Genomic DNA, 21,976 nt, shown 5'->3' on the forward strand with positions numbered 1-21,976 from the left:
TACACATGATATAGAACCCCAAGCTGAAGCTCAGTACCAAATATCAAGCAGTTGCTTGAAAAGTTGCTGAAAAAAGTGTTATGAAAATTTTATAAATCCACGCTATACGTTTCATAAATACATTGTCGATAAGCAGGAAGTCGATGTGCGACAGACCTGAAAACAGTATACAACCCCAAGCTGAAGTTTGGTACCAAGCATCAAGTGGCTATGATTTGTGGTCGCTGAGAAAAAGGGTGTTTCGGACAGACCTGACAAAAGTTCAGGAACTAACAGCTCTATGGCTCCACTAAATACACACGACATTATTGCACATACTTAAATATGTTAGACAAAAACTTTACCGAAGGGGTGTCTCACTGCAAAAGATGTTTATGAAACCTTGTTACAGAGGACGCAAACATGCTCAAGGTTACATTTCAGAAGAGGTGGATGTGCATTTGCGCTTCCTTCTAATTCCAGCAGAAAACCGTGATCTGAAATGTCAGAAATCAACCTGCCATTTTAGTCTCAAAATGAAGCAGCTCCATACAATTTAAAATCCAAGGCACAGATTTCCAAACAAGTTTCTAAAGCACAAAAATGTGTGCCTTTACAGAGCTAACAAACTTTTTTTTTTTTTTAAAAATACTCATTAATCCACAACTCAGGAGGACAGAAGTGAATTCAGTACATTTACAGACTCAACAGCTTACACAATCATTTTTTTAAATGAATGACAAATTTAATGCAAACAAAAACATGCACTTAAATGGTTATTGATACATGACCATCGTTTCATTTTAGAACACGATACAAAATCCTCACGCACACTGTTACATAAAGGAAAACTTCCAGAGTCTTGGCAAAACAAAAACAACTTTACAGTGAATATTCAGTGAACATTAACACCTCGGACTATTCAAAATTGACATTCATATTAATCCATGTCATAGTTGCAACACAGGGACAACATCAGAACATTTGAGCATAAAACGCCAGAACGCAAAAAGCTCCAGAAAGTGATACGACTCTCAGCATCGGTGACAAACTGTACAGGCTGATCTCAAGGAGCACGAACTAGAGAAGTCCCTGTTGTGGAGAGAAGATACTGTCCATAGTTTAATGCTGGAAGTCAGGGTTCAGGGGCTACGGGTTGGCTGGATGTACCACTGCGTGTGCGTAGTTGGGATTGCGCAATATCAGCCAGCGCGCTCTGTATCTTCTCCAGCAGTAAGTCTCCTCTGTACACCACCTCTTCCAGCCGAGCTGCTGCTTCATGGTTCTCCTCCTCCAGTTGCCTCAGACTGGCGGCCTGGTAAAAGAACAGAGGAAAAAGGTACAGGGATACCAACAGGTTAACGAATAATTTGTTAAACTGAGTCATATTTATTAATAACGAAAAGCCAATGACTGGATCCATCTATTGAAACAACTAGGACTGTAAACTACACAGTGCAGATGGCTAAGAGCGAGAATATATAGTTCTGCATTATAGCACTTTCAATGTTACTGTGTTTTGGTTTGTTTGTTTTTTTTCCATCTAGAGTGGCGGCTACAATTACCGACACCTTAACGATCTTTTGGCCGTTGCAAAAGTAGAAAAAAGACTTTCAAGATGTAAATTGTGCATGAATAATTACTCAAACTTCCACTGGAAAAAAACAACTTGATTTCCGATTACTTAGTGTATCAGATCACATGACGCCTTAGTCCACAATTATTGACATCCAGATGATTTTTTCTATTTAAAAAAATATATTTTATATCCCATAAAGCCCCTGGCCCCGACGGGTTTCCAATTGAATTTTTTAAAACATTTATTGGAAAACTGGCACCACTACTCTTATCAGTTTTCAACGAATCCTTGGAATCTGGTTCTTTACCACCAACCCTGACACAAGCCACTATAGCTCTCCTTCTTAAAAAAGATAAAGATCCAACCAGCTGTGGTTCTTACAGACCGTTATCTCTGCTTAATGCTGATGTGAAGGTGCTGGCTAAAGTAATCGCATCTCGTTTAGAGAACGTGCTCCCTTCTATTATATCTGAAGAGCAAAATGGTTTTATAATAGGACGCCAACTGTTTTTTAATACCCGTACACTTTTTAATATAATCTACTCCAAGTATTCATCTAAACTTCCTGAGATTGTAATTTCATTAGATGCTGAAAAAGCTTTTGATAGGGTAGAGTGGGAGTACCTGTTTGCAGTTCTGAAGAAATTTGGATTCGGTGATAAATTCATTTCTTGGATTCGCCTTCTTTACTCATCCCCAAAAGCTAGTGTCCATACTAACGATATCTACTCTGATTATTTTGTCCTGGGTCGCGGATGTCGCCAAGGCTGTCCTTTGTCGCCCTTGCTCTTTGCAGTCGCTATTGAGCCTTTATCTGTTATACTAAGGTCCTCCCCTTTATTTAGAGGAGTCGTTCGAAATGGGATTGAATATAAATTATCGTTGTATGCTGATGATTTGTTATTGTATGTAACTGATCCTGCAACTTCTGTCCCTCCCGTTTTAAATATTCTGGAGAACTTCAGTTCGTTTTCAGGTTATAAATTGAATTTGGAGAAAAGTGAATGTTTTCCCATTAACACTGCAGCATGTTGCCTCCAACAGTCAGACTTGCCTTTTCATTTTAATTTGGCGGGGTTCAAATACCTAGGTATAAATGTGACGCGTTCAATATCTGGCCTTGCAGCAGCTAATTTCACTCCTCTCATTTCAAAGATTACATCGGATATTCAAAGGTGGGGTAACCTACCCCTTTCGTTAATTGGCAGGATTAATGTTGTCAAAATGAATATTTTACCAAAATTCCTTTTCTTATGTCAATTCCTCTTTTTCTGCCAAAAAACTTTTTTGACTCACTGGATAAGATAATTTCTTCTTTTATATGGGCTGGGAAATCACCAAGGGTTCGTAAATCTTTATTGCAGAGATGCAGACTTAGTGGTGGACTTGCATTACCCAGTTTTCAATCTTATTACTGGGCTGCTCACATTCATAAACTTTGCTACTGGTTACAATCTCCTGGAACCTGCTGGTGTAAATTAGAACTACCATCTTGTAGGGGATCCTCCATAGCCGCTTTACTCTATTCTTCTTTACCTACAAAACTCTCTTTATACACTGATAACCAAGTGGTTCTGAATACACTAAAGGTCTGGTATCAATTTAGACGACACTTTAAATTCACAGCCATATCTTCTTTGGGTCCTTTAAACAACAACCACTTATTTCCTTCATCACTCTTAGACTCATCATTCTCAGGGTGGTATGACAAGGGTATCAAACAATTTAAACACTTATATGTAGATGGCGTTTTCGATAGTTTTGCCAACTTGTCATCTAATTTTGGACTCCCTGCTACTCATTTGTTTCGCTATTTTCAAATTCGTAATTTTGTTTCTAAGTATTTCCCTAATTTTCCCTCTGTACCTCCAGAGCAACCTTGGGAAAGCTTGCTCTCACGTTCTCCACATCAGAGAGGAATGATTTCAAATATATATATAACTTCATTTTGGCATTAAACAGTCAGTCAAATGACAAAATTAAGAATGCATGGGAAAGGGAACTGGGAATTCAATTAACTGGAGAGGTCTGGGAACGCGCTGTAGGTAGGATACAGTCTACTACTTCTTGTGCTCGTCTTGGACTTATCCAATTCAAAGTTTTACACAGGGTCCATTTTTCCAAGTCAAGACTTTCTGAAATATATCCAGAAGTAGAAGATACGTGTGATAAGTGCCATGGCTCTCCCTGTCACCTCAGCCATATGTTTTTTCTTTGCCCTGAGCTGAATAGTTTTTGGACAGGCTATTTTTCCATTATGTCCACTGTTCTTGGTGTAAATCTGCAGGCTTGCCCGTTGGTTGCCATTTTTGGGATTCCTGATGCCTCACTTGCACTGAATTCTATACAAAAGGATATTATTGCTTATACATCCTTACTAGCAAGACGTTCTTTACTGTTGCATTGGAAATCTGCTAAATGTCCTTCCATTTTCAGGTGGCTTAAAGACACCATGTTTTTCCTAAAACTGGAGAAAATTAAGTATACATTGAGAGGATGTACGGACAAGTTTTTTCACAAATGGCAACCCTTTATTTCATATTTCACTAATTTGGAGGTACTGCCCAACTGAGTGTGTCTGTTGTACTCAGGAATGCATCGGTAACCAGTATCATTTTTTTTTTTTTTTTGTCAGGACGAGCCGTGGGAGACGGGAGGGGCGGGGGGTGGTAGGGTAGTGTTTTTTTTGTTCATTGTTCTTTTTTTTTTTTTTTATATATATAATTGAAGTTTTCATGCGTATGTAAGTATGTATATATTATGTATATATATTTTGGTATATTGTATGTACATATGCATATACTGGTATGTATGTGTTTAACTATAAAAAATAAAAAAGATTTAAAAAAAAATATATATATATATATATATATATATATATATATATATATATTATATATATATTTTATTTAAAGATTTATTTTACATCGACGTATATTTAATACAAAATATATTTTATATAAATATATGGGGGCGGCACGGTGGTGTAGTGGTTAGCGCTGTCGCCTCACAGCAAGAAGGTCCGGGTTCAAGCCCCGTGGCCGGCGAGGGCCTTTCTGTGCGGAGTTTGCATGTTCTCCCCGTGTCCGTGTGGGTTTCCTCCAGGTGCTCCGGTTTCCCCCACAGTCCAAAGACATGCAGGTTAGGTTAACTGGTGACTCTAAATTGACCGTAGGTGTGAATGGTTGTCTGTGTCTGTGTCAGCCCTGTGATGACCTGGCGACTTGTCCAGGGTGTACCCCGCCTTTCGCCCGTAGTCAGCTGGGATAGGCTCCAGCTTGCCTGCGACCCTGTAGAACAGGATAAAGCAGCTACAGATAATGAGATGAGATTCGTCGTCATTTGTATTAATTTCTAGTTTTGTAGTTTACCAATAAATGTCAACAGGAAATTGACACTGTAACCACATGGAAATCCAGGTCAAAGGTCGCATGTCATTCCTCGAACCGAAATATAAAATGTCTCCTGATAGTGTAATATGTGGTAGATATTTTCAACAAACTGCAAAAAAAAAATCTGAATGGAAAAATCTGAATATTTCAAGCATGTAATTTTTTTTATACGCTAGGAATTTAATTCTGCTCTAATTCTATTTATTGCAATCGGATTCCAAATACTCTATAAACATTCCATTCTGTCCTGGATCAGGAAAAAAAATTCTTATAATAATAAATCACAGCACTTATTTTTTTAAAGCACTTCATCTACTTCAACAATGTTACACAAAGATCGATCCGTAACAGTTGTAAATGTCCCTTAATTCCACAGGGTGTCGATAATGGTGGACACCGGTGAAAGCGATCACTATTATCGACACCTCACGCAACTTCTCAAACACACGTTTAGATACAAAACAGCGACTGTCAAATGAAAGAGTAAGAAACAAAAGTAGGTTTCGACAAGGAGATCATGAAATATGGGTGAATTTGATCAGTAAAAACACGTCCATGATCTTTCCACCATGCTTACCTGCGATGATAACGTCCGGGTTTTCCTCAAATTACTGATTGTGCTAAAAAAAGTTCCATCTCAGGTAACGAGCTGCGTCATCAGACGACAAGATCAAAGGGTGAGGCGGGTCTTCCGGTTGATTAATTGACCAATAATAACTGTTGGAACTGAAACTCACCTTTGTAAAACTGTTTTTTATTGGTAAATCTGAAAAGGTGTCGATAATTATGAACTGCTGAAAACTGTAGCCGCCGCTCTATGTAATAATAATAATAAATAATAGAGAAAATATATACACATCACAGCAAGCTTTCTTTCTAATTGATCATGCTGGTTTCCCCATTTTCTTGCTCTTTAGTCTAAACACGACTTAAACTCTACAAAACCTTGTTTGGGTTTTCTGAAATCAATACAGGGTCAAAATTATACATACAGCACACCTAATATTTGGTTAAATGCCTCTTAGCAAGTTTCACCTTCACCAGATGATTTTGGTAGCAATCAACAAGCTTCTGGCTGAATTCTGGTTGGATATTTGATTGGATTCTTCTTTCCAGAAATGGCAGAGTTCAATTAAATGTGCATTTTAGTTTAACCTGAAGGTACTGATTTTGGAGCAGGGGCTTCTTTCTTTAGACAGTGTTCCAGCAGCTTCCAGTTCATGGTAGGCCTGTGCCTTGGTGGTTCCTGACCATTCGAATCAATTTCCTCTCAGCTGAGGGTGACAGTTTGGGTCGTCTTCCAGCAAAGTGACTATACCTCCAAATAACTTGTACTTCCACACAATTGTTTGAACTGATGATCTTGGAATATGCAGTTGTTTAGTAACGGCTCCAAGAGACTTTCCTGAGTTTTGCAAATCTATGATCCTCTTTCTCAGATCTGCACTGAGCTCCTTGGACTCTCTCATTGTACTGTGTGGTTGGTCAGTTCAGTGAATGCTGTCAAACAAACCCTTATGTTGTGCACAGAGAAGCTACCAGCTCTAGTCGATCATCATCACTAACAGGAAGTTAAGAGGTTTCGGCAAGTTAAGATATTTTGGAACTTTCAGGACTACTGAATTAATAATCCAAGTGGGTCTTTGTATATTTTTCAGAAACCCAAAAATAAAATAAATGAAAACTCGTGCACCAAATTCTTGCGTTTCCCCCTCATTAAAGAGGTTTGTTGTACAATAATTCAGCCACAGAAAAAGAACAGTTCAAAGAAAATCACTAAAAGTCCAATATTACCATGACATTCATGTCCATGATGAATGTATGTAAACTTCTGACCTAACCTTTATCTAATGGCTCCTCTTCATAGTTTAAGAAAGATTATTTCTCTCTCAATTACGTCATTAAATTTAGAAACCGGGACCATTTTCTTTCTGCCTCAGGCACCAGTGAATGGAGAAGAGGCGCTGATAATATTGTCATGCATTTCAAAAGATCTGTTGTCATGCGACACTTTACCTCAACACCAGAGATAATGCTAATACCTGTAGAGCAGCTGTGGATTCTTCACTGGGCAAAGAGTCAATCAAGACATCGACATCTTTAGCTGTTCTTGCGATCAGGGCAGCGAAAAGCTGCGCATATTCTGGAGCAAGAGAAACCGACCAGTTTAGTTTCAACGCCCATTACATGGCGTTATTGGAATATAGTGTAACTGAAGCTCAGCTGTGGAGGTCTTTACCTTCCGTGGGGTTCGACGGCTGATCTTTGTTAATGACGGTCTGGATGTTGCTGAAGGAAGCGGGCGGGGCACACTGCTGCAGCACTCCGATGGCATTACAGAACTGATCAGCCAACTGCAATCCGGGCATTTACAACAGGACAAGAATCAAAACATACAACAGCTGTTCCATAGTTTTAACATTTAATATTTATATACGACAAACAACTTTACATCAAAACATGGACAGTTCAACAGAAATTGTATTAAATGTCCTTTTATGGAGACAACAAGAACAAAATACAGTGGGGCAAAAAAGTATTTAGTCAGCCACCAATTGTGCAAGTTCTCCCACTTAAAAAGATGAGAGAGGCCTGTAATTTTCATCATAGGTACACTTCAACTATGAGAGACAGAATGGGGGGAAAGAATCCAGGAAATCACATTGTAGGATTTTTAATGAATTAATTGGTAAATTCCTCGGTAAAATAAGTATTTGGTCACCTACAAACAAGCAAGATTTCTGGCTCTCACAGACCTGTAACTACTTCTTTAAGAGGCTCCTCTGTCCTCCACTCGTTACCTGGATTAATGGCACCTGTTTGAACTCGTTATCAGTATAAAAGACACCTGTCCACAACCTCAAACAGTCACACTCCAAACTCCACTATGGCCAAGACCAAAGAGCTGTCAGAGGACACCAGAAACAAAACTGTAGACCTGCAGCAGGCTGGGAAGACTGAATCTGCAATAGGTAAGCAGCTTGGTGTGAAGAAATCAACTGTGGGAACAATTATTATTATTAGAAAATGGAAGACATACAAGACCACTGATAATCTCCCTCGATCTGGGGCTCCACGCAAGATCTCACCCCGTGGGGTCAAAATGATCACAAGAACGGTGAGCAAAAATCCCAGAACCACATGGGGGGACCTAGTGAATGACCTGCAGAGAGCTGGGACCAAAGTAACAAAGGCTACCATCAGTAACACACTACGCCGCCAGGGACTCAAATCCTGCAGTGCCAGACGTGTCCCCCTGCTTAAGCCAGTACATGTCCAGGCCCGTCTGAAGTTTGCTAGAGAGCATTTGGATGATCCAGAAGAGGATTGGGAGAATGTCATATAGTCAGATGAAACCAAAATAGAACTTTTTGGTAAAAACTCAACTTGTCGTGTTTGGAGGAGAAAGAATGCTGAGTTGCATCCAAAGAACACCATACCTACTGTGAAGCATGGGGGTGGAAACATCATGCTTTGGGGCTGTTTTTCTGCAAAGGGACCAGGACGACTGATCCGTGTAAAGGAAAGAATGAATGGGGCCATGTATCGTGAGATTTTGAGTGAAAACCTCCTTCCATCAGCAAGGGCATTGAAGATGAAACGTGGCTGGGTCTTTCAGCATGACAATGATCCCAAACACACCGCCCGGGCAACAAAGGAGTGGCTTCGTAAGAAGCATTTCAAGGTCCTGGAGTGGCCTAGCCAGTCTCCAGATCTCAACCCCATAGAAAATCTTTGGAGGGAGTTGAAAGTCCGTGTTGCCCAGCGACAGCCCCAAAACATCACTGCTCTAGAGGAGATCTGCATGGAGGAATGGGCCAAAATACCAGCAACAGTGTGTGAAAACCTTGTGAAGACTTACAGAAAACGTTTGACCTCTGTCATTGCCAACAAAGGGTATATAACAAAGTATTGAGATGAACTTTTGTTATTGACCAAATACTTATTTTCCACCATAATTTGCAAATAAATTCTTTAAAAAGCAGACAATGTGATTTTCTGGATTTTTTTTTTCTTCTCATTTTGCCTCTCATAGTTGAAGTGTACCTATGATGAAAATTACAGGCCTCTCATCTTTTTAAGTGGGAGAACTTGCACAATTGGTGACTGACAATACTTTTTTGCCCCACTGTAAATAAACAGATAAATAAATCCTGTTGCTACTGCATGTACAGCCTGATTGAGCAATTTAATACCTAGAGCAAACAATACTCACAAACCTCCTCCCTATTAGTGCTGGGCAATATATAGAGGACATTACACGGTGGTGCAAAGTAATAAAGTTTGTCTTCGAGTGGTGAATGTATATTTCATGAGTGAGCAAATTGAATGAGTGATACATTTTTCAACACGAGAAGATAAACTTCATATCTTTGCGCAACCGTGTAACATTCTTTATATTATACAGACACATCCCCAAAGAAAAAAACCCACAAGTTTAATTTTGAACCAGTCAGTGGGAAAACACTGGGAGTGACATAGCTTGAGTGAAATATTGGGAATTTTTTTTTTTTCACGGTGTGGTTTTCATCAAATCCTGATTGGCTGGCAAGCGGGTCCGTATCCTACGGTACGGACCTCTGGTGACTCGCTTGTTCACAACAACAACAAACATTAGTAGCAATTTTTTTCAACATTTATCTTTTTTTTTTATAAGATTTATTTATAAAAGATTATCAAAAATCTTATAAATTTTTGCCAGCATTTCTCAGGAGAACAGCATTAATTTTACAGCATGGATAGCGATAACAACAGTGTTCACAGCGAAAGCGAGTTTTACTACCCTGAGGAAGAAGAAATAAAAGAAAACATTTCAGGAGAAAGCCGAGCAAAAACATGGCTGAATCCTGAATGACTCCTATTTGTATAAATAGGGGACTACATAGGCGGCAAAATGTAGTTTTTTTTTCCTGCCATGGAAGTGCACTTGTATACCGAGGAGGAAGCCATTTGCATTACAGCCGTGAATGAGGATTCAAAATGGCGTCTCGGCTCGGTTTTCCCTTTCGGGCGCTCTCGTTTTCTGTTAGAATTTGGTAAAGAAAAAAATATATTATTTACTCAGCTTAAGGTCGGTCCGTATGATGAAATACCGTGACCTCGGCCTTGAATACTGACCTCGGTCACGGTATTTCACGATACGGACCTCCCAGCTGGTAAACAACATATTATACATACAGGCTACTATTTCCTTGGAATAAAAACATGTTCTATTCCCTTCTAATGGGTTTCATTCATTTGGTTTGATAGCATACAATATTGTGATTATCCTACGTGCATTACGTCACTCTACCCAATGGAGAACGAATGTCGAATACGGTTTACGATACTGCATGGTTGTCAAGACATGTCACACGTCGGAGATGATGCGAATATCCAGTGAGGAAGTTTTCTGCTACGCATGCACAGAAGCATTTCTTTGCTCGCCAGCACCACCCGCACTAAACTGTCGCAGTGAATTGAAAACGCCATAAGATATTTATTACAGGTAAAACTTCCGAGCTGGTGAGTGACTGTGATAATTTGCAAACAAACATGGCCACCAGGTTTGTTTCATTAAATACGGAAGATTTTGACAATTTTGAAAGAGAGACACGTTGAACACCCAAAAGGTACATGTATAATAATATTGGCTAGCTTTTTTTCATGGTCTATCAGATATATTCCATTCAGCTAGCATGATATTGAACTCATCTTAGACTCATTCAGTATCATGCTAGCTGAACAGAATATATCTGATATAACACTCAAAATAGCCAGCCAATATTATTTAATTATGTTACAGTTGTAGTTCTCGATGTCACTCGTATAAAAAAAAATACAAGTGGTGTAGTGTTGTGTGTGTTTAAAAAAAAAAAAAACTAAAAAAATAATACTTGAATAAATTCTATTAGGCCCAAAAAAAAAAATAAATAAATTAAAAAAAAGTGTTTTTTTACGGTTACCCGACCGACCCTAATCCGTACCGCCCGACCCTAAACTTTTTTTTCGTTTTTTTCCCCAGTCGCGACTTTTACATATAACCCAACCACGTGAACCGGAAGTTTGTGTAACTCACTGGGAAAATCAGGGCTTTCCACAAGCGCCGGCTGCCAGCCATACAGCCGACTACACAATTAAGTCCAGCCGGCTACTTTAATGACTTATTTTTGTAGCCCACAGGCTCTAAATATTAATTTCTGATTTTAATAAAATTAAATGTTTATCTAACGGACTGACAATAATGTCAAACTGAACCGCACACGCGGTGTGCGCACGCACTCGGTGGAGGCAGTAGTGTGTCGTGGCCGTCGGAGGGAACAGAAGCAGAGATGACGCTTATTTTGTCTTTCACCTACAGACATGATTCAAACTTTAAAACGGAGACAAAATTCTCCTGTGTGGATCTGGCATTCAACTTTTTTGCTAGGCTCTATATTTTTTGATCAGTCACAGATCAAACACCATGAGCAAATCTGGAGAAATTCACACTTTATAACGGGGGTCTATGGCGTTACACACCAGTGGGGCTCAGGAGTTTAGAGTGGAGGCAGCTTGAAAAAAAAAAAAAAAGCTCTAACTTTCTCATTTAAACTGTTTTCTCAGCCACAATTTTCACTCTACACACACAACTTTCTCAAAAGTTGTAGTCACACATTGTGTGAATCAAGACAAGTGTCTCCCTGAGCGATAGGATTTATAGTTTTTGAATGAGAAGCCTGAAAGTGAGGAGAGGACAGCCACGCTGCCCCATAGACTCACATTATAAACGTGGCAGCACTTTTACTGCAAAATCAGAAAAGTCATTTGTTTTTAACTCGCTCTAGTGTCCACATTTTTTTACACTAGGGACAAAAAAAATTACATTAATATGTTCATGGGAGCCTTGTAGCACTCAATGTGAAAGAATTTTGTGAATAGCTCCTTCCGTTTCCGTGTAAATCAGCGTTGTTCGAGGAGAGGGAACTCTCAGAGAGAAAAAGCGCTCTTTGCTTGTTATATTGTGTCTTTTCCCTGCACCGTTACCAAGGCGACGAGCTGCATTCAGGGAGCAGAGAGGGGCGGGGCTACTCTCTCTCTCTCTCTCTCTCTCTCATATGGTGTATTGAGCTGTTATATTTACAGAAAAATTCATGTTAAGGTGTCTCATGCTGCATCAGATTCATCAGAAGGTGGTAAATCAGGTGACCTGCAAAGAAATTCATTATATTTTGTGAAATTATTCCTGTCTAAATATAGGTTATGGCAGCCATCTTGAAAAAAAAAAATTTCAAAAAAAAAAAAAAATGCTTGCCTACCGACCCTAGTTTTGAAATCTACGTAACCGGAAACACACACTTTTTTTTGGCCTTAATAAATCCATCCATCCATCCATCCATCCATCCATCCATCATCTGTAACCACTTATCCTGTGCAGGGTCGCGGGCAAGCTGGAGCCTATCCCAGCTGACTATGGGCGAAAGGCAGGGTACACCCTGGACAAGTAGCCAGGTCATCACAGGGCTGACACAGGCTACATCCACATGACAACGGCAATGAGTTCTTTTTTTTTTTTAAATATCGCGTCCACATGGGCAACGGATCAGTAAAATATCAGGTACATATGGCAACGCAACGCTTGCTGAAAACGATGCAATACACATGCCACACCTCTACGTGCGCTGTAAGACGGTCCCATCGGAGACACCAGAACAATAGAAGTAGACGCATGCGCATAAACCCCTTCTTCTGTAGCATTAGCTACATAAAGTTTTGATTATTAATCAGTAGCGTAAAACGAAAGATGCGGAAAGAGGAACGAATGGGGGTAGATGGAAGCCGGTACGCCAACATTCTGATATCCTCCAGAATTCTTTAATGGTCCGGAATAAATTGAATGCTATACATTGATGGATTACTTTGTTCTTCTACGCCCTTTTTGAGGAATGTATTGTCGAACTTAAACCAACATCTGAAGGTGAGATCGCTCCTTTTTTTTTCCTATTTTTGCACGGGCGGTGCGTGGTTTGGTACTGCTTCCGCAGTGTTTGGACTAAAGACTCTGCCCTAAGGGCTATTCTCTCACTCTGCACCATTACATTAAATATTCACAGTGAAAATATTTTGTAAGAGCATTTCATGAACCAAGTTATAGGATTTGTTGACAACTCGCATCGAGTTCGTTACACTTCTACCCGGCGTGAAGCACTCACAGTCATGTGGTTGTGATGTCATCGTAAACAAATCCGTTCTACTCATCCAGACGACTTCGCAACGGCTCCGTTGCCAGATTTTTCCACTCTGGAACCCGTTCTCAAAAGATTTCGTTTTGGGGCACCCAAAACGCCGGTGCTGTGTGGACGCCAGGCCGAAACGATAAACAATTGTATCGGATTCACCTGAATCCATTGCCATGTGGACAGGGCCACAGACACAAACAACTATTCACACCTACGGTCAATTTAGAGTCACCAGTTAACCTAACCTGCATGTCTTTGGACTGTGGGGGAAACCGGAGCACCCGGAGGAAACCCACACGGACACGGGGAGAACATGCAAACTCCACACAAAGACCCTCGCCAGCCACTGGGCTCGAACCCAGAACCTTCTTGCTATGAAGCGACACTATTAATAAATCATTTAAATACATTATTTTAAAATAATGGGGAAAGCCATGACCTAATGGTTAGAGAAGCAATTTTGGGACCAAATGGCTTAAAGGTTAGCAAAGCAGTTTTGGGACCAAAAGAACACCGGTTCGATTCCCTGCACCAGCAGGAATGGCTGAAGTACCCTTGAGCCAGGCACCTAACCCCCAGGCTGCTCTGGGTATCTTGTACGTCACTCTGGATAATAGCTTCTGTTAAATGCCATTAATGTAATTTTACAACCATATTGTACAAAAAGTATACGATTTTTCAGATTCAGTACAAAAATCAGCTCAGCTGCTTCCAGAGTTTGTCTTTGCGATTAAAAAAGTTTAGACATTATATACCAAAAAACAGACATGCTCCAAATGAGTCTTTTTTGGAACACAGACAGACATTCTTAAAACAACCCATACTGAGAAGATTTCTCTCTCATGTTTATGAAACTTTCGGCCTAAACTTGTGGTTGGTAGAAGAGAGCAACTGGACTTGCTTGAAGATTCTTGAAAACGTTTCACCTCTCATCCGAAAGGCTTCCTCAGTTCTGTCTGACTAATAGAGAGTATCCGGTATTTATCCTCTCATGGATCATAATAGAATCCGAATCAGAATGCTGATGGCTGCATAGTAGGTGGCTGATAAAAGATGTCATAGACCCCCACCTCTGTTCAGTGATGGCCGTTCCAGGTTCACAAAAATGAACGATCCTCTCTGGCTAAGATGTCTGCCAGTTTTCATGAAGTCCTCTCATACTCCCGCACCAGTCGAAGGGATCTCATTCCAAAGTGCGTAGAAACATGTCTGTGAAGAATCTCAGTCATCCAGGTACATAGTAATCTGTGGTTGGTAGAAGAGAGCAACTGGACTTGCTTGAAGATTTTTGAAAACGTTTCACCTCTCATCCGAATCATCGGATTCTATGATGATCCATGAGAGGATAAATACCTGATACTCCCTATTAGTCAGACAGAACTGAGGAAGCCTTTCGGATGAGAGGCGAAACGTTTTCAAGAATCTTCAAGCAAGTCCAGTTGCTCTCTTCAACCAACCACAGATTACTATGTACCTGGAGGACTGAGAATCTTCACAGACATGTTCGGCCTAAACTCTAATTATTCTACTGACCATATCCGAAAGCAATGGCAGAGCAATATAGATTGTCAGATAGATGAGAATGTCTGGGCAACAATCATAGACTTATGCCGCTTTTCCACTACAAACGCGGCTGAGCCGTGCCGTGCTGAGTCGAGCTGAGCGGGGCTGTTGGAGTTGCATTTCGACTACAACCGCGCTGAACCGTGCTGGCTGGAAGTGGGTGGACACATTGGGTGGAGTTAGCGAAAGTGGGTGGACGTCACGTGATGTCGTTAAGCAGCGCAAACAGTGACATCAGTGACAGTGGCGGAACAAGTCAGAGCCGGGCCGGGGGCGGGGCAAATGACCGGGCCCTTTATTAAAGCTTATCATAACATCATTTTAGGCTACAAAATGTCCGCAACTGCGGTGTTTACCAATTTCAACACTACCGGGTGCAACTGTGTTATTTAGTACATCAAGTCCTTCAAACGAACATGTAACTCAGAAACAAAAAACATTAGGATACTGTACATGGCTCATAATAAAACATCAATAGCCTATACTGCGCACATTATTTGAAGGGCATACGAATGAGCGCTCAGAGGTTGCAACGGTGACAGGAAGAGTCAGAAATAAAAGGAGGGCGGTGCAAACCTCACTGAATGCACTGTGTTTACCAATTTCAACACTCCGGGGTGCAACTATGTTATTTTGTACATTAAGTCCTTCAAACGAACATGTAACTCAGAAACAAAAAAACATTAGGCGACATACTGTACATGGCTCATAATAAAACATCAATAGCCTACTGCGCGCATTATTTGAAGGGCATACGACGAGCCTTGCACTCCGCGAACTCGTCCACGATGCTCTGTATGTCACTGATTCAGTGATCTTTTAAGCGGTAGTCTCGCGACCCGAATAGTAAACATGGAGTCGTTAGTGTTGCTGGTCTTGGTGCTGTGGCTTGTTGTCACCGACAACGCCAACAGATACTGGCAAAAGCGTATAGATGAGGCGAGGCGCATAAGGCTTCAGAAATTCTCGTAATTCGTAATTCTTCTTCTTCCGGGTTTGCGGTGTTTACAGATCCCAGCATGCTCGCGGGGCGTGTGTGGGCATGTGAGGACACTCCTCCTCACCAATCAGTGCACAGGGGAGTGTCTGCTCACGCCCCCAGCCTCACTCGGCACGGCTTGGCTCGCTTCAGCCCCACTCCAAAACGGTGCGAGTTTTAGGGGCTAAGCAGGGCTGAAACGAGCTGAGTCGTGCTGGTTTTTGGTAGTCGAAACACGAGCCGTGTCGGGCTGAAGTGAGCTGAAGCGAGCTGAAAAAGGGTAGTGGAAAAGGGCCATTACTATTCTGAGCTGTAATGCTGATAGAGAGAAACAATTTAAAATTTTACATAGACTTCATTGTACACCACGATTGAGGGGCGGTCTTGGTCTGGGCTCTCCTAAATGTGATATAGAAACGGGCACACACATACATATGTTTTGGAAACGTGTAAAGATACAAAAGTTCTGGAGGGAGGTGAAGAATGAAGTGGTCACCTTGGTGGGATATGATTTGGATCCGTCACCCCTTCAGTGCATTTTAGCAGCTAAAGCAGACAGTGCAAGGAACACTCAACGCTAAATTGATTGGAATACTCTTGTACATAGCAAGAAAGACTATTCTCAATTTCTGGATCTCTAAGGACACCCCTGCACTGGACGATTGGTATAAGGACGTACTGAAAGTACTTCCACTGGAAAAACCAAGGGTTTCATCAAGACACAACAACCAGTTTTGGACACAGTGGACCCTGCTGGACTGAACTTTGTCTTACCCAATTAGTAACATGGGACCTGACTACAGCATGTCTTAGTAATTTAGATGTAATTATGTTAGCCTGGTGGTGTGTGGTTTTGTTTTTTTGTCTCTGAAAGCCAGCCACTGGGGGTGCATAAGCGTACTCTTGGTGCCGGTCCCAATCCTGGATAAATTGGAGAGGGTTACGTCAGGAAGGGCATCCGGCGTAAAACTGTGCCAAATCTAACATGCGGAATGAAAAGAGAAATACCATACCGGATCGGTGGCACGGTGGTGTAGTGGTTAGCGCCATCACCTCACAGCAAGAAGGTCCGGGTTTGAGCCCCGTGGCCGGCGAGGGCCTTTCTGTGTGGAGTTTGCATGTTCTCCCCGTGTCCGCGTGGGTTTCCTCCGGGTGCTCCGGTTTCCCCCACAGTCCAAAGACATGCAGGTTAGGTTAACTGGTGAATCTAAATTGAGCGTAGGTGTGAATGTGAATGGTTGTCTGTGTCTATGTGTCAGCCCTGTGATGACCTGGCGACTTGTCCAGGGTGTACCCCGCCTTTTGCCCGTAGTCAGCTGGGATAGGCTCCAGCTTGCCTGCGACCCTGTAGAACAGGATAAAGCGGTTACAGATAATGAGATGAGACCATACCGGATCGGTCGGGGCCCGGGTTAACAACGACTGCCTCTGGTACTATTGGTCAACAGGGTGCCGGTGGAAAGTGTGCTACTGTTGCGCCAAAACGGAGAAGGAGAAAGGGGGGGGCGTGTTAGGAGAAAGCGTGAAAGATGGAAAGGAAGGAGCTTAGAATTGAGGGTAGGAACACTGAATGTGGGAACACTGACTGGCACAGCGAGAGAGTTAGCAGGTATGATGGAAAGAAGGAAGTTAGACATTGTGTGTGTGTGCAGGAGACGAGGTGGAAAGGAAGCAAGGCCAAGAACATTGGAGATGGATGTAAGTTGTTTTATTATGGAGTCGATGGAAAGCGAAATGGTGTTGGTAGGGGAGAGTTGGTCAACAGTGTGATTGATGTGAAGAGGGTGTCAGATAGAGTCATAGGCATGAAGTTGGAGATTCACGGAGTGGTAATCAGTGCGTACGCCCCACAGGTTGGATGTGAGAATGAAGAGAAAGAGTCTTTCTGGGAAAGAGAAGAGATGCAGAGCATGTGGGAAGGAGAATGTTGAGGATGGAGCTGCCAGGCAAATGAAAGCGAGGAGATACATGGATGTGGTGAGAGAGGACATGAAAGTGGCAAGGATGCGGAAAACAGGGAGCAATGGAGACAATAAATCCGCTGTGGCGACCCCTAATCAGGAGCAGCCAAAAGAAGAAGGGTTTTTTTTTGGTCTCGGTCTTACTCTTCTTTAATATTGTGTTTCGTTAAATATGTTCAGTTTAGGGGGTGTCGTGGCTCAGGTGGAGGGGGCGCTATGCCATGAATCCGGGGACCCAGGTTCGATTCCAACCCGAGGTCATTTCCCGATCCCTCCCTGTCTCTCTCCCGCTCATTTCCTGTCTCTACACTGTCCTATCCAATAAAGGTGAAAAAAAGCCCCAAAAAATCTTTTTTTTTTTTAAGATATTTTTTGGGCTTTTTTCACCTTTATTTGGATAGGACAGCGTAGAGACAGGAAACGAGCAGGAGAGACGGGGAGGGATCGGGAAACGACCCCGGGTCAGGATCGAACCCGGGTCCCCGGATTTATGGCATGGTGCCTTATCCACCTGAACCATGACGCCCCCCCAAAAAAATATCTTTAAAAAAAAAAAAAAAATTATGTTCAATTTAAAGGGGGGGGGGGACAAAAAAAAAAAAATCAAGTGGTTCTATGCATGGACTATATGTACTGACTGCTAGAACCCCAGTTCTAATGTCCCTTTTCCACTACCCTTTTTCAGCTCGCTTCAGCCCTACTCAGCACCCAAATCTCGCACAGTTTTGGAGTGGGGCTGAAGCGAGCCAAACCGAGCCGAGTGGGGCTAGGGGCGTGAGGAGACACTCCCCTGTGCACTGATTGGTGAGGAGTGTCCTCACACGCCCACACACGCCCCGCGAGCACGCTGGGATCTGTAAACACCGTAAACCCGGAAGAAGAAGAATTACAAGAATTTCTGAAGCCTTATGCGCCTCACCTCATCTATACGCTCTTGCCAGTATCTGCTGGCGTTGTCGGTGACAACAAGCCACAGCACCAAGACCAGCAACACTAACGACTCCATGTCCTCCATGTTTATTGTTTACTATCCGGGTCGTGAGACTACCGCTTAAAAGGTCACTGATGTCACTGTTTGTGCCGCCTAACGACATCACGTGACGTCCACCCACTTTCGCTAACTCCACCCAATGTGTCCACCCACCTCCAGCCAGCACGGTTGTAGTCGAAATGCAACTCCAACAGCCCCACTCAGCCCAACTCAGCCGCGTTGGTAGTGGAAAAGCGGCATAACAGTCAATACACATTGGGGCAGCACGGTGGTGTAGTGGTTAGCACGGTCGCCTCACAGCAAGAAGGTTCCGGGTTCGAACCCAGTGGCCGGCGAGGGCCTTTCTGTGTGGAGTTTGCATGTTCTCCCCGTGTCTGCGTGGGTTTCCTCCACAATCCAAAGACATGCAGTTAGGTTAACGTGGGGCGGCCTTGGGCTGAGATGCCCTTGAGCAAGGTACCTGACCCCTGACTGCTCCCCGGGTGCTCTAGTGTGGCTGCCCACTGCTCTGAGTGTGTGCGTGTGTTCACCGCTTCAGATGGGTTAAACGCAGAGGATGAATTTCACTGTGCTTGAAGTGTGCATGTGACAAATAAAGGTTTCTTCTTCTTCAATAAAAAGTTTGAAAAAAAAGAGACCAGAAATCAAGTGTACAGAACATTAAACAAAAATCTACATCATGATATCTTAGAAAATATATAATAAATCACTATATTGATGTCATCTTGCCCAGCCCTACCATCCAAGAAGATGCACAATTAGCAGATGATTCCAAGCATAGATGCTGCACACAGGGACCAGTAGCACCATAAACCCAATAAAGTGCTGCTCTTACTGGTTGTTGTTCTCAACCCAGTAGTGACACTGACATGGCTATGTTGTTAAACACTTCAGTATAAGTTACAGAGGAACTATAGTCTCTAACTGTAAGAAAACCCCAACACCATGTTAGTGTCTCAGTGGGAACATCTCAGACTTACTTTACTAATAAATATCGACTCTACTCTGCTAAAAACCTTATTTACGATAAATTAAATATCATATAACTACTAAAATATCAGTTCTGACCATTAAAACACATACTACTGAATCGAACATTCATCTAAAACACAAATATTAGCTTACAGAGTTGACTGCGTCCTGGAGCTGCGTTAGCCTGTCCGCCATCTTGTCTGTTCTTTAGAATCATGTGTCGTTTGCGAAGGAGTCGACTCTTCTGATTCTTCTTCTTCTTCCTTGGAGTTTAACAGCAACTAGCATCCGTAAGAGTTACATTACTGCCATCTATTGGTCAAGATTTAGCATTGGAATAATTCTCAGAGTGGGTGGCACGGTGGTGTAGTGTTTAGCACTGTCGTCTCAGAGCAAGAAGGTTCTGGGTTCGAGCCCAGTGGCTGGCAGAGGCGTTTCTGTGTGGAGTTTGCATGTTCTCCCCGTGTCTGTGTGGGTTTCCTCTGGGTGCTCCACAGTCCAAAGACATGCAGGTTAGGTTAATTGGTGGCTCTAAATTGACCGTAGGTGTGAATGTGAGTGTGAATGAATGTTTGTCTCTATGTGTCAGCCCTGTGATGATCTGGTGACTTGTCCAGGGTGTACCCCACCTCTCGCTTATAGTCAGCTGGGATAGGATCCAGCTTGCCTGCGACCCTGTAGAAGGATAAAGCGGCTAGAGATAATGGATGGATGGCACGGTGGTGTAGTGGTTAGCACTGTCGTCTCAGAGCAAGAAGGTTCTGGGTTCGAGCCCAGTGGCTGGCAGAGGCATTTCTGTGTAGAGTTTGCATGTTCTCCCCGTGTCTGTATGGGTTTCCTCTGGGTGCTCCGGTTTCCCCTACAGTCCAAAGACATGCAGGTTAGGCTAATTGGCGACTCTAAATTGACCATAGTTGTGAGTATGAATGAATGTTTGTCTCTACTGTATGTGTCAGCCCTGCGGTGATCTGGCGACTTGTCCAAGGTGTACCCCATCTCTCGCTTATAGTCAGCTGGGATAGACTTCAGCTTGGCTGTGACCCTGCACAGGATAAGCGGTTACAGATAATGGATGAATGGATAATTCTCAGACTGGTTCTCATTGGAAACTTGATAAGGAGTTTACAACCCACAGCCCCTTTTCTCCACATCTCACAATGTTTATTCTAGCAAGCCCAACTTTTCTGCATCCCTAATACAAAGTCCTGTCTTTCACATTCATATCTCTGGCATGAGCATAAAGCAGGGGTTCTCAATCTTTTCTACTTTGAAGTCCACCTATTCATACTTGTTACAAGTCGGGCCCATTCAAAAAGATTCCCAATTATTTTGGCTCGTCTATTCTATTAGAATCTAATATGGTAATCTATTGTAAAGTGTATTAATGGGACGGCACGGTGGTGTAGTGGTTAGCACTGTCACCTCACAGCAAGAAGGTTCTGGGTTTGAGCCCAATGGCTGACGGGGGCCTTTCTGTGTGGAGTTTGCATGTTCTCCCCATGTCCACATGGGTTTCCTCCGGGTGCTCCGGTTTCCCCCACAGTCCAAAGACATGCAGGTTAGGTTAACTGGTGGCTCTAAATTGACCGTAGGTGTGAGTGTGAATGGTTGTTTACCCCTTTTGTCCAGGGTGTACCCCGCCTCTCGCCCATAGTCAGCTCCAGCTTGCCCGCGACCCTGCACAGGATAAGCAGTTACAGATAATGGATGGATGGAAGTGTATTAATGGAATACAACATCACTCCCTGTTACAGATGGGAGCCCAGGAATTAAATAAATGCAATAATAATGAACTGTTTTTAATTGTAGGTGTTGTATTTAAAACTGTATGGATGTGCCAGAAGCCAACATAAAACCCTGCATGCAGGTCATTCTCAGTCAAAAAGGATTAATGATCCAAAAGTGGAGTCTGGTCCATGAACACAAGAACTTATTGCCATGTTTGTGTACAGCAAACAAGCAAGTTATTAAAAATAAGAAGTACACTCAAAAGAAGTGGATATAGAAACTACTCAATGGGATTAGATCCTTACACGCTAACAAAGAAGGATTTTTCCTATGAGTTGGAAAATTATCCATCCGTTGAGTTCCCCAATATCTCAAACTACTTGGTGCTGCAGACATTGTTCTACACAGACAAACAGATGAAAACCTGGAGGAGCATGGAGGTGTACAACTTTTTATATGTGGCTGGGTTAAAGATCTGGGGATCAGGACACTACAAGATAAACCTTGTATTGTTTATGCCAGGGTAAGTAGGACTTTTTGGGCTTTTTGTACTCGTCTTCGCAATGATTGCTCGGACACTATAAGTTTTAGTATTGGACGTAAACAAACCACAGCCGCTCAATTCTCAATCCTC

The 21,976-nt window shown here is 42.3% G+C and overlaps 1 protein-coding gene across 1 annotated transcript; it reads right to left on the minus strand.

The window, feature by feature from the left end:
* Positions 1–702: 702 nt before the first annotated feature.
* Positions 703–19,856, minus strand: med21 (mediator complex subunit 21). Its single transcript, XM_060907933.1, has 4 exons — positions 19,768–19,856; positions 7,190–7,304; positions 6,993–7,093; positions 703–1,294 (listed from the first exon to the last, which is right to left on the minus strand). The coding sequence occupies exons 1-4, from the start codon at positions 19,807–19,809 to the stop codon at positions 1,115–1,117; spliced, it is 438 nt and encodes a 145-aa protein (XP_060763916.1). The 5' UTR covers positions 19,810–19,856; the 3' UTR covers positions 703–1,114.
* Positions 19,857–21,976: the final 2,120 nt, after the last annotated feature.

Source organism: Neoarius graeffei, chromosome 2 (genome assembly GCF_027579695.1).
Source record: "Neoarius graeffei isolate fNeoGra1 chromosome 2, fNeoGra1.pri, whole genome shotgun sequence".
NCBI lineage: Eukaryota > Metazoa > Chordata > Actinopteri > Siluriformes > Ariidae > Neoarius > Neoarius graeffei.

Excerpts from the sequence above, each read along its gene's own strand:
- med21 (XM_060907933.1), bottom strand. The coding sequence starts at position 19,809 with ATGGCGGACAGGCTAACGCAGCTCCAGGACGCAGTCAACTCT. Across the intron at positions 7,094-7,189 it reads GCCGTCGAACCCCACGGAAG|AATATGCGCAGCTTTTCGCT; the intron begins GTAAAGACCTCC and ends CTCTTGCTCCAG. Across the intron at positions 1,295-6,992 it reads AATCCACAGCTGCTCTACAG|GCCGCCAGTCTGAGGCAACT; the intron begins GTATTAGCATTA and ends TTCTTTTACCAG.